Here is a 13,337-nt window from a genome sequence, read left to right as displayed (position 1 = left end):
GCAGGATGACAATATACAGCCTTGACTTTATTTAAAATCAGATGTGGGCTTTTAACCTATATTTATAGTAGGTCCTATGTTGAGTGTCTCTGCTTAGGGCCACATCACACCTCGAAGATTCTTTTGAGCATAACCTGTGGGAAGATGTAAAAAACTGCTAAAATAGTTGAGGAAAAGTTTTCTAGAGTTACATCTTTTCTCCACAGTCACTTTAATGTTAATGCTTTTAATCCTTTTAGTTATATTTATCCGTAAAGAACATTTATGTTTGAAAACTCTGCCGTCTTTGGGAAAAGCTCTGCTATTTGCCTACATCTTTCTAGAGAGTGACAGGAAGAGAAGTAATTTAAATACTACATTAATATTGCAAAATCATAGAATTAAATTTGCTGGAGGATTAAGTCCTGGTGTGCTGTTCCTATGTTGATACTAATTCAATTACTACTTGCAAAAAAAGTTAAAATGTAAGTGTATTGTAAAATATGGAGAAATGATAAATTATCTTAAACTTTAAAAATAAAATATGTGTAGACTGTATAGTCATATAAGCAAAAACAAAATTAAATAAAAGAATTTCCAATGTGGGTTTTTTTCTTCAATTCTGATATATTACTAGTGTTTTAAAAGCTTGTGAAAAGTTTAAAAATAAGAAATTAATAACATCTAGCTGTAATACCAAGCTTTATATCTTATCTACATATATGAATAATTACTATAATAAATGCTATAATATAACTATGATTTCTATTAAATAATTAATAGTCTAGTTTTATATTTTTAATATACTAATTTATAGTAACAAAGCCATTATTATATTTTAAGTTTGTCATTTAGTAAAAACTATTTTGATTAGTAGATCTTAGAAGCACTCTATGAGTAAAGTTAATATTTTTATCTAAAATATAACTATTAGAGTAATAAATGAGTTAATAATTAAAATTAATACTCCTTACTATGCAATTATTAGACAGTCGTTTTACTGATAAGTCATTATTTACTATTAATAAGCCTGCTGCTGCTAAGTTGCTGCTAAGTCACTTCAGTCGTGTCCGACTCTGTGTGACCACAGCCCACCAGGCTCCCCCGTCCCTGGGATTCTCCAGGCAAGAACACTGGAGTGGGTTGCCATTTCCTTCTCCAATGCATGAAAGTGAAGAGTGAAAGTGAAATCGCTCAGTCGTGTCTGACCCTCAGCGACCCCATGGACTGCAGCCCACCAGGCTCCTCCGTCCATGGGATTTTCCAGGCAAGAGTGGTGGAGTGGGGTGCCATTGCCTTCTCCCATTAATAAGCCTACTGTAGCACAGACATGGTTTGAAAGTGCTTTCCTGCTCAGCCAACCAATAATATATAAAAGAGAAAGGTTCACTGTGGTCTTTTCAAATTATCCTATAGATATATGTTTAACATTTTGTGCATATTATATTCATTTAGCATTTGCCAACTTTTGAATGATTGGCAATACTTCAGTAAATTTCCGCTTACCTAGAATTGTTGAAGAATGTGTTTTGAATAATCAACTATTTAGTTAATGAAGACATCGCATAAATACCAGCTCTTTGTTATTCAGGTCTAATTTCTAAGAATTAGAAAACAACAAGGTAAACAAGGTTGTTTAAATCAATTATAAGTTGAAAAGTGGTATTCTTGATTTGACATCCTTTTCAATTAAATTCTAGACCAAAGGTAGCATTTGTTTATTATGTAAAGCCATCCTTCCCAGAATATGTGTGTTTCATGGTGAAGGCGAGACAGTGGCTGTGATAGGTTACCATGTAACTTATCGTACAAGCCAGGACAATTTGGAGAGTGAACCGGGAAGGTATTTATAATGAGTCTAGGGAAGTGAGCGTAAACTAAGAATGTCATGGGTACATTGTGCCCACTGTGCCAGCATAGGGATGTTTTAATGTGTTAAATTTGATGTTAAGTGGAGTCAGAAAGGTGAAACCCTATTCCAGACAGGATCTTAGATTTCTTTTATCTCATTTCATATTACTGTAATTTAATGATAAGAAGTCTAACCTGCCATCATCCCCAGATTATGTTTTATTTATCTCGTGAGTTGGCATTCACAACATGTAAAAATTTTTTTCTTGTCAATGACATCCTGTGATTAGTGGAATTTTAAAAAACCTGATTGTAGCTTAACAGAGACTTTGCCGACAAAGGTCAGTATAGTCAAAGCTATGGTTTTTCCAGTAGTCATGTATGGATGTGAGAACTGGACCATAAAGAAGGCTAAGTGCCGAAGAATCGATGCTTTTGAACTGTGGTGCTCGAGAAGACTCTTGAGAGTCCCTTGGACTGCAAGGAGATAAAACCAGTCAATCCTAAAGGAAATTAACCTTAAATATTCATTGGAAGGACTGATGCTGAAGCTGAAGCTCCAGTACTTTGGCCACCTGATGTGAAGAGCCACCTCATTGGAAAAGACCCTGATTCTGGGAGAGATTGAAGGCAGGAGGAGAAGGGAGAGACAGAGGATGAGATGGTTAGATAGCATCACCAACTCAATGGACATGAGTTTGAGCAAACTGGGGGAGATAGTAAAGGATAGGAACCCTGGTGTGCTGTAGTCCATGGGGTCACAAAGAGTCAGACACAACTGAGCAACTGCACGACAACAGGATTTACTGTCTAGTGTGCTCCCAGGTAACTACTAACATCTTATCAATGTTTATTTTTATCCAGTTATTTTTCTCTTGTTGATGGCATAAGCCTTTTTGTATTTCTCAACACTTGTCGCATTTTTGCCTTCAAGTTGTCAAAAAAGATGGAGGCCATATACCTAGGCTTCCCGCAAGCTTATTTTTCTTTGTATCCTTCAATTTTTGTTAAAGATGTGTTCTTTATCTTTGCCAAGATGAATGACTGTATTTACTAATCAAATGTTTATCAGATGATTATCATTGCACAAGTTTAAGCTGTATGTTTGATCCCATCCCTTCCCATTAGGTATACTTTTTCATTCCCCTTTCTGTTTTGCATTTTCAAAAATACTTTTTTTTTTCATAGACTTCTTCCCTTATTGTTTTCAATCCTGCTAAGATATTCTGCATTCTTAGAATAAAACTGCTGCTACTAATCATAATTTGAGGTTTTACTTCCCCATGTTACTGCCTTGGCTGGGAGCTCTCAAAGCTCGTGAGTTTGAATACTTACACATCATTCTAAGCATTTTCCTATGTGCTTATTGAAGTTGTAAGCTTCCTTTTTCTTTCATTTTCTACTAGGTGATTGCATGTGAACAGCAACTGGATACAACTTACGATGCCAGATGTGACACGTGGTCCCTGGGGATCACAGCCATTGAGCTGGGGGATGGAGATCCTCCACTAGCTGACCTGCATCCCATGAGAGCACTTTTCAAAATACCCAGGTCAGAGGGCTCTCACGTGGGTCCAGTACCTGCCAATTTTCTCTCTTCCTCCAGCCACTGAATCCTTGTCAAGCTCTTCATGGAAATATCCAGATATATTCCAAAAGGTTGGGAGCAGAGTGGCCTGGAATATCATTCTGCTTCTTTCAAGACACTGTTTTTGTACCGTAGTTTTATTTTCCCTGGTCTAAGTACAAGAGCTTTCTTTTGGTATTGTGTGTTTTTTTTTTTTTTTTTTTTCTTTAGCAAGGATTTGAGCTTGGAAAACAGCACTTCCTATCACTCTTGATTCACTCCCAGATTCGTCAGTGAGGCTCCCTGGTCCACAGTCCGTGTAACAGTAATGTGCTCTGTTCTGCTCTTATCAATCTAACAATTTTTTATTACTTGCTAACACTTCCCTTTCTTTAGAGCTTTAAAATGATAGTATTAATAAAGTTAGAAGTAGAATTTTTGATAAAATAATAATGATTTTAAATATGTTAGTGTTTTGAATATATTAATATAAAACATTAAGCTTAGAAAAATAATCTCTTTGGAGCCAGGAAGGCACTTTCCTGTGTAGACACCTCCCCTTTTATATGTGTTGTCAGATTTTCCCTCTTGCTTATCACTAATTAAACACTGTGTATGTTTTGGTTAGTTCCTAGATATTTCAGAAAACTGACATGAAAAGACTGCCTATTTTTTATTATACATGTATTATCTTTTAAAGACTTTCTTTTCAAAATATTATTTATTTTTTATTTTTGGTTGCATTGGATCTTCATTGCTGTGCATGGACTTTCTCTAGTTGCAAAAAACAGGGGCCAGTCTCTAGTTGTGGTGCTCAGGTTTCTCATTGTGGTGGCTTCCGTTTTTGAGGAACGTGGACTCTAGGGCACGTGGGTTTCAGTAGCTGCAGCCTGAGGACTCAGTAGTTGTGGCTCGTGCATTAGTTGCTCTGCAGCATGTGGAATCTTCCTGGACCAGGGATGAAACTCATGTCCCTTGCATTGGCAGCTGGATTCTTATCCACTGTATGGTCAGGGAAATCCTAAAGACTTTCTTATGGATTTTGCCTGCTATCTTAATTTTAATGAAATGCACAGAGAGGGCCTATGGGAACATGGGTCCAGGGTGGAGAGATGAGGTATGCTAAAATTTGTTCCTACACTCTCCATTAAATAAATTGTGGGATCCTAATGCCTGTAGAACATTGAATCATATGTAAAAGCCTGGTCGGGGGTGGTTCCAGTCCGAAAGAAATAATGCCAATATGACCTATTCATTTCCAAATAGATCTATTTAGAATATTTGGGATGGAATTAAATTAGTGTAAAACATTCAAATTTGTTTTTAAGTTTACCTTGTAATTTTCTGTCCTGCCTGTATTTACTGAGTTATAATACCTTAAATATATATCATCCTTTCCATAACAATTTCAATGTATCTCTAAGGTCTTACTGTTTATAAAATATATTGCTTATTAATAAGTGGGGCTTCCCAGGTAGCACTAGTAGTAAAGAACCTGCCTACCAATGCAGGAGATGTAAGAGATGCAGGTTCAATATCTGAGTCAGAAGATCTCTGGAGGAGGGCATGGCAACCGATTCCAGTATTCTTACTTGGAGAATCCCATAGACAGAGGAGCCTCACAGGCTACGGTCCATAGGGTCGCACAGAGTCAGACATTACTGAAGCAACTTAGCACACACAGAAAGTGTGGAAATGAGATTACAGAAAAAGAGCAGAAAACCTGCTCTGTATCAGGTCTAAGGCATTTCATTAAATTTGAGGAAAACCAACAGAATCTGTATATCCTAATTCCTGTTGTCATTCTGTATGTGAGATGAAGCGCTGTTTTCCCTGAGCTATTTAAATTATGGTTTATATTAACATAGTTAGCCCAGGGTTATTACTCTTAATGATGATGCCACATGAAAGAAGGATGCTACTGTTGATCTATATGGTACCTGTGAGCAAGGCACCTCTGGAAACTGCACCATCTCAGTTGTTTATTATTCCTTGTGCCGCCAGTATATCTTTAAAATAGAGTTCTAAGAATACTGACTGAAGAAATAATTAGGAAAAAAGGAGGATCTGTAAAGCTACCTAGTTCTGAATGTTCTAAAATCATCAAAATCTTGCTCTACTCAAAGCAAACCAGTAAATCTCTTAGAAGAGTTTTTCAGAACAAGAAGCCAAGCAAAATTGTTGGAGAAAAGAATTACTTCTTTTAATGTGCAAATCAGCAATCTTCAAATAGTCCTAAGGATTGTAAAATGAGCTTTCAGTGTGATCTAGTGGATGAGTAGCTGCACTTTTCTTTAATGAGCCTGTACAGACTGTACATTAATTTCATTTTAAGCTATTTAAGGAGTAAAGCAGAGCTGAAGACAAAGTATTTCCATTCCACTAATGAAAACAAAGAGCTGTTGGAATTAACATAAAGCGGTACTTCAGGATATTCAACTATCACGGTTATCGTGGTTGATCAGTGTTGCTTGATTACAGTTAGAGATCAGCCTCATTTTCAGATGATGTTCCTTTGTGTTCATGAACATCACAAAAAAGAAAAGATTTGTTCAGCTTAAAATGAAAGGAATTAATAACAGAATCTTGCAGTGGCATTCAGAGCTTTATTGCCAATCATATTTTCCAGTTCCTTACTTTTGTAATCTTGTTTCTGGCCATCTACCCAAGTAACAACAGAACAAGTCATAAAGGCACTCTTCTATAAAGGCTTCTCTGCTAAGGTTTCTTGCATATTCTGAATAATCCTCCTTTCCAGTCACCTTTGTGTCTCCTGAACATCAGAGATTTTTGTAAGACTCAAAGTAAAAAAATCTTTTCCCCAGGAGCCATTGTTTCTAATCAGCTAAGTATTTATGTTTTCCTCTAGGGCTCTCAGTTCAAAGTAAGAAGGTTGTTTCGAAGAAAAAAAGAAAGATCAGCTGGGGAAAAAATAGGTATATTATGTGCTTTCAGAGAAGCAAGAGACCTGTCATTCCATATAAAGAATGATTAATAACTAATTATCTGTCTTTGAATTGGAAAATGATGGTAATACTTGATTATACCTGGCAGGATTTGAATGCAGTGATGCATTAGTCTGTCCAGTCCTGCCTATTAATTTTGTCCTGCCTGGCCAATGTGTACTATCCAACCTTGTATCTTATTTTTCTAGGAATCCACCCCCAAAACTGAGGCAACCTGAGATATGGTCAGCAGAATTCAATGACTTCATCAGCAAGTGAGTAACAATAGAGTTTTTTCTTTTTATTATTATTTTTTTGATTTTGATGTGGGCCATTCCAGGTGGCACTAGTGGTAAAGAACCCAGCTGCCAATGCAGGAGACTTAAGAGCCCCAGGTTCGATCCCAGAGTCAGGAAGGTTCCCTGGAGGAGGGTATGGCAACCCACTCCAGTATTCTTGCCTGGAAATCCCATGGACAGAGAAGCCTAGCAAGCTACAGTCCATAGGGTCACACAGAGTCAGACATGACTGAAGCGATTTAGCAGGCACACATTTTTAATGTCCTTATTGAACTTATTACAATATTGCTTCTGTTCTGTGTTTTGGTATTTTTTTTTTTTTTTTGCCAGGAAGCATGTGGGATCTTAGCTTCTCGACCAGGGATCGAACCCACACCTCCTGCATTTGAAGACAAAGTTTAACCATTGGACCACCAGGAGAGTCCTTAGAGTCTTTTAGAGGAGTCAAAGAAATTCCATCGTGCTCTATGACTTTGAGATGGGCCTTTTATAATCATTCCTCCAAGCTTCTGACTCTCCTCTTTATCTATTAAATAACCCTAGAGGTTCCCATGATCTTCATCAAAACAAGCATTTGTAGTGTCCTCTGAATGTTCAGTGAACTTATTATTGTTTCGATAATGATCTCAGGGTCACATTCATTCTATCAATGACTGTGCTTCTGCAGACGTTGCATCACCCATGAATGGTTTCTTCTGTCCACTTGCCTTTTGCAATCTTGCCCTTAGCATCTCCCACCTTCTTACCAATCATATAGTCAGTCAGTTATTTAGCCCTTCAGTTATCTGCATCACTAATTCTTATCACAGCCAGGGAGTTTTCATTACACTTGGTAAGTCAGATAATCATACAGATAAAATCTTAGATATTTGAAAATAACTTTTAATTTGACAGATGTTTAGTATAAATGCAGTGCCTCCAGACAACTGAGCAGAAGCTATGCATCAGCTATTTCTAAATCTGTCCATGAAATTTTTTTCACAGTCTTTCTCATGACTTCACCTTGAAAAAATAAGGGAAGGGATGACTGAAGGTTTTGAATGGGAGAGAAGGGGTCATTAAGCTTGAATGTGTCAAACTTCACTCAGAAAATGTAAAAAGGGAAAAAAAGTAGAGGAACTAATCATGTTTGTCACATTGAAATTGCTGGTTTTCATACCAAGAATATCTGCTTGTTTCTATAAAGGTAAGAGGCTGATTTAAGGGTTATGCAAACACAAGAAAGTGGCAATGTTTTTTCTTTTAGTTTCTACTTAACTAATCATTGCTACATATGTACTACACACTGCATAATATTTAATGAACTGCAGCCGAATTCCTTAGATCTCATAGGAGAATCGTTGGTAACTTTGAAGTGTTCCCCACGACTTGTAGTCATGACTCATGTGGGCAGATCCTTCCATGCGGATCCGTTAATGCAGCTTGGTGACTTTGACATATTCCATACAGTTTCACCTTTGAGAAGCATTTCCTCTTTTCCTTCAGGCAGTTAGGTCTCTGCCCGGGAAGCTCTTCCTGTCCTTGGTTCCTCTTCCTCTAATACCATTTCTTCTTTTATTTCACTCCCTGTTTAGAGATCTTGCTCCCTAAATAGACAGTAAACAACTCCAGGGCATCACATGTACCTTACTTTTCATTCTAAGTCCAGTGGCTGGCACACAGCAGTTTAACTGTTAAGGTTTTACCTGAATAAAATAATGTCCAATGTGATTAATCTCAGTACGTAGATACAAGTGTTGCAGGTGGCAGAAATTGACACATTGTGCTAAACTAAATGAAAACTAAAAGCATATCTTATTTTGAGACATTGTCATCCTTATTCTTTAGCATCTTTTAGCATCCCTGGGTAGTATCTCTTTGTGTTTGTAAGCTAAGTTGCTAGTGTCTGACTGTTTGCAACCCTGTGGGCTGTAGCCCACTAGGCTCCTCTATCCATGGCGATTCTCCAGGCAAGAATACTGGAGTGGGTTGCCGTGCCCTCCTACAGGGGGTCTTCCTGACCCAGGGATCGAACCCTTGTCTCGGACATCTCCTGTATTAGCAGGTGGGTTCTTTACCGCTAGCACCATCGTGGAAGCCAGTATTTGTTTAGTTAATTCCAGTAGAATAAATTGCCAAATTCTCATACCAGAAGGATTAACAATACAGATAAGAAGTGGCATGGCTCAGGTCAGGCTTGGGTTCCTTTTTGTTTTTTTCTATCCTCAAATGACAGCCCCACCCTGACCAGTTTCCTCATAACCATAGATCCTCAAAATCTCAGGACTGAAAGAGTACGCAGAAAATGAATTCTTCTTGAACAGGGTGCGCTGAGAAGCCAATCAGTAATCCCTTGATAAAAATAATCTTACTTCCCAATGCTGCCCATTCCATCTTCTGTCAAAAAGTTCGGTCTTATATGGACCAAAAATCTATCTCTCTTTTAATTCTACCCATCGATCCTAACTTTTTTGTTTCCTTGCCTTGAAAACTAGTCTTAACTCCTCTTTCCAACATCTGAAGGCAGCTGATTAAACATCCGATGTTTGTTCCAGGGTTCCTCCTGTGATGCTGTTTCAGGTGCTCTCACCTGGTTGATCCTATCAAGAGGTATGATACACATTAGTATGTGTACTCTAGGACCTCAAAGCCCATCCACTGACATGGGATTTAAACATCCTCAGTGCATAAGCCAGAGAATGCAATACTCCAGTACTCTTGCCTGGAAAATCCCATGGACGGAGGAGTCTGGTAGGCTGCAGTCCATGGGGTTTCGAAGAGTCGGACACGACTGAGTGACTTCACTTTCACTTTTCACTTTCATGCATTGGAGAAGGAAATGACAACCCACTCCAGTGTTCTTGCCTGGAGAATCCCAGGGATGGCGGGCCCTGCTGGGCTGCCGTCTATGGGGTCGCACAGAATCGGACACGACTAAAGTGACTTAGCAGCAGCAGCAGTGCATAAGCCCTTGCACATGGGTTAGTAGTTTTATCACGTAGAAAGAAACAGATCAATTGAAAAACCTTTAAAAGCGTTAGTGAAGGGAGACTGAAAAGTTTGTTGTAATTTTAGATAAGCATTAAAACTGTAATGACTTCATTGTTGTTTATCTTTCGCTAAAAGAGACTTGGCAGTGGAGACTGAGTTCAATTAGCACTCTGCAGTAATGCTTGCTAGGAGGCAAGGAAAGTAGAATTTAGATGAAAGTTGGTTTCACTACAGCATAATCGCCCACAGATGTGTGCACTTTCACAGACATTAATTCCTCAGATTTCAGTTTTAACATTTTTTTGAGATATGTTTCTTGGGCTGAGCATCAACGAAGAACATCATTCCTTTGTGTTAGAGTAGTTTTTAGGACTGTGAATAATAAATTCAAAACTTTTAACTTATCTAATAATTGCATGTTCCTTTCTGCCAGTGCAGGTGTTTGACTAAGGATTATGAAAAGCGTCCAACAGTGTCAGATCTTTTACAGCATACATTCATTACTCAAGTTGAAGGCAAAGATGCGATGTTACAAAAACAACTCACAGAATTCATTGGCATTTATCAGTGCACAGGAGGCACAGAAAAGGCCAGGTAATCAAATAATATTTTGACTCCAAAAGTCCAAAGATCATTTAAAGAGTCTGACTGCTTTATAATCCAATGGTTGTTAAGGTGGGGAAAGAACTTCCTGGTTTAATTCTTTCAGTTCACTGGTTGTGGTTTGGAGATAAGGTAGTATTTGCATGAAGAGTAAATGTCTCAAGTTGAATTGCATCCTGATATTGGGAATATTACTGGCAGCATTTTTTAAACAACTTCTTCATAACAAAGGATATAAACTTCAATAGGTGATTAGTATTGGCTTATATTTTCTTGTATTTTTCTCCTCTTCTGTGAAGTAAGATACCTTATATTTGAGATTTAAAAATGAACATAACACTTGAAAATTTTTTTTGACATTATTATTTTTGGTATCATTTTCTCTGGTTGAATTATATTCAAAAGTCATTTTTAATGATCTATTATGTACAGTTTTCATAATTTTGACTATTTTTACAGCTTATAGATAGTATATATATTTATTTTATGGAGTTTAGAAGATACATAGAAGTATACAACATAAAATCAATTATAAAATTTAAATCTATACCTTCTAGTATCTTATTATTGGAAATACATTTAAAAACAAAATTGAAATATATATGTCCTGGAGCTTGCCTTCTTTCACTGGCTAGTGAAAGAATTTTCATATCTTTAAATATCCTTCTACCACAAATTAAACATTTTTAAATTTTATATTGAGTATAGTTGATTAACAATGATGTTTTAGTTTCAAGTATACAGGAAGGTGGTTCAATTATACATATACATGTATCTGTTCTTTTTCAAGTTCTTTTCTCATTCAGGTTATTACACAATATTGAGGAGAGTTCCCTGTGCTATTCAGAAGATCCTTGTTATCTATTTTAAATATAGCCATGTGTACATGTCAATCCCAAACTGCTATAATCATCCCACTTGTCCCAACATATGTGATTTTTAAACCACAGTACAAGGCAAATTTGAGGCACATTTCAAAGGATTAACAAGTGAAAGATGAATTTAAAAAATTGTCCAAACTTTTAGTGCTACAAGTGCCTGGTTCAGGCTGTCAATTATTTATTTAAGTGTGGGACTTTATGTAATGTACATGCACTAGAATGGGATTTTGATTTTACCAAAAGAAAAGAAGGAAACAGAAAAATCAGTAGGAAATAATAACAGGGTTCTTTCACTGCAATACAATACATCGCCCAATTTTACTTTCTATTTTCTGGGCAAGATAATTTTCCTCTAAAGTCTCTGACAATGTCATGGTGAGAATTACTCACCCTTAATACACAGGGCTTCTAAAATGCTATCCTGACTGCTCTCATAATAACTCCTTTTCATTCCCGTCTCCACATGTGTATTTCAAAGAAACTTGCTTCAAACTCAGCCAGTCCAACATGGAGCCTGTGCTGTCCCACCCCAAACTAGTTCTTTGTTCCTTTTATTTTTAGTGGCACCGCCACTCACCCCATAACCACCAGAAATCTCAGGATTATCTTGACGTATTTTTCTCTCCTACTTACATTAACAAGGCTAAATTTCTTACAGCCCCACTCAACCCATTATCAATTGTGATATAGTCCTTGCCACCATAGATATGATACGTTGAGACAGCATTTGTGTCGTCTCCATATTGACTGAGGCCAACTCAGTCTGGATGAGGTGCCCCACACAGGTCTGACAGCTGAAGCAGCTGTAGATTCTGTGCTCTGTGTTCTCTGTCTTGGTCAGACTCTGCCACCAGCTCATGCCTTGATGAGACCTTTTCTCCTGGATTTCGCACAGATAATTCCTTTGCCTCTTATTTTGACCAAAATAAGATACTTAAAAGGGTCTTTCTTTTTAACTTAAAACCAGCATGTACATAACCATTATATAGAGTAGGAAGCTTCAGTCCCTAAAAGGAATAAAAATAATGTTCTGTGAGAGTTTGGAAGAAGCCAGCAGTACCTCCACTGGCAGTGACACCGGGGCTTATCCAGGAAGCAGTCTTTAATCGACACTCAAGAGAGAAGCCAGACTTAATCCTGTGAAAATAGAATTACTGCTAGATGAACATTATTGCTCTAAGGACCAGCTTGAGCAAAATCATGAAAGCAAGGAGAAATACATTTAATCAGAACTGTAAGGAGGAAAATTTAGAAATAGGATTGGAGAGACATGCAGAGACCAGACTACAGAGAGCACTGAAAGTCAGGTTGAGTGAGCGGTTTGACCTGGGTTCCTGACAGCCCTGATAGGGCGGGCCCCGAGGCCCCTGTGTCCTGCTGAGCACCCTCCTGCCATTGGTTCTAAAAGGTGAACTACAGATACACCAAGACAAATTGGGGCAGTAATCTTGAATACCTTTTGCTTTTCCTCCATGTTTCTTCCTGACTTTAAACTACTGTTATTTTTCCAAAAGTGGGGAAGTTGGTCCTTATTATGTTTAATTATCAAAGCATTTAGTGGCTATTGTTGGATATTTTGAAATGATGAGCCTATTGACATAAACACTTATTTCTGTATTTTTGTGGGATGTTGTAGTTGGTGTGTGTGAGAGAGTGTGCATGCATGCGTGTGCATGTTTCTAAGTACATTTGATTTTGAAAAATTCAAATCTCATTTTGGCCAAAATAAGGGGTTGAACAAATTTTCCTTGGAAGATCTAGGAGAAGAGGTCTCATCAAGGCATGAGCTGATGGCTGTGTCCATTCAAGATCAATAACCTGAAAAGAGACTGATAATGTCAGTAATGTAGTAAGCTGGGAATGTAGTAAGCTCCCATCTAGGACCAGGAAATTTAGAAAAGAAATCATCACTTCTCCTTCCCAACCTGAGATATCTTCTTATGCCTTTCTTCACCACTTCCCCCTTCTGGAAAAGCTCCTAAATAAGGGCTGAATAGCTTTTAAACTTGGTCTCCAGGAACTTTATAAGGAATAGATGATTGAATCATTACTCCCTGGAAGACCATTATGAGCATATTTGTTCCTAAGGAGTAATAAATAAATTCAAATAAACAGGATAGGCAGTTGCTCACAAGCTTTTCTATTTTACAATGCAACATTCAAAAAACTAACATCATGGCATCTGGTCCCATCACTTAATGGCAAATAGATGGGGAGACAATGGAAACAGTGACAGACTTTA

General features: G+C 37.5%; 1 protein-coding gene across 1 annotated transcript in view; it reads left to right on the top strand.

Annotated features, from left to right (window-relative positions):
• Positions 1–13,337, top strand: part of MYO3A (myosin IIIA) — a 170,083-nt gene that overhangs the window by 51,621 nt on the left and 105,125 nt on the right. Inside the window, exons 8-10 of the mRNA XM_027559932.1 lie at positions 3,237–3,382; positions 6,552–6,617; positions 10,050–10,205. Coding sequence (XP_027415733.1) covers positions 3,237–3,382; positions 6,552–6,617; positions 10,050–10,205 — 368 coding nt within the window. The remainder of the gene's footprint in view (positions 1–3,236; positions 3,383–6,551; positions 6,618–10,049; positions 10,206–13,337) is intronic.

Source organism: Bos indicus x Bos taurus, chromosome 13 (assembly GCF_003369695.1).
Source record: "Bos indicus x Bos taurus breed Angus x Brahman F1 hybrid chromosome 13, Bos_hybrid_MaternalHap_v2.0, whole genome shotgun sequence".
In the NCBI taxonomy this organism is placed as follows: domain Eukaryota; kingdom Metazoa; phylum Chordata; class Mammalia; order Artiodactyla; family Bovidae; genus Bos; species Bos indicus x Bos taurus.
Note: the sequence above shows the minus strand (reverse complement) of the source record. Positions and strands in the feature narration are given on the sequence as shown.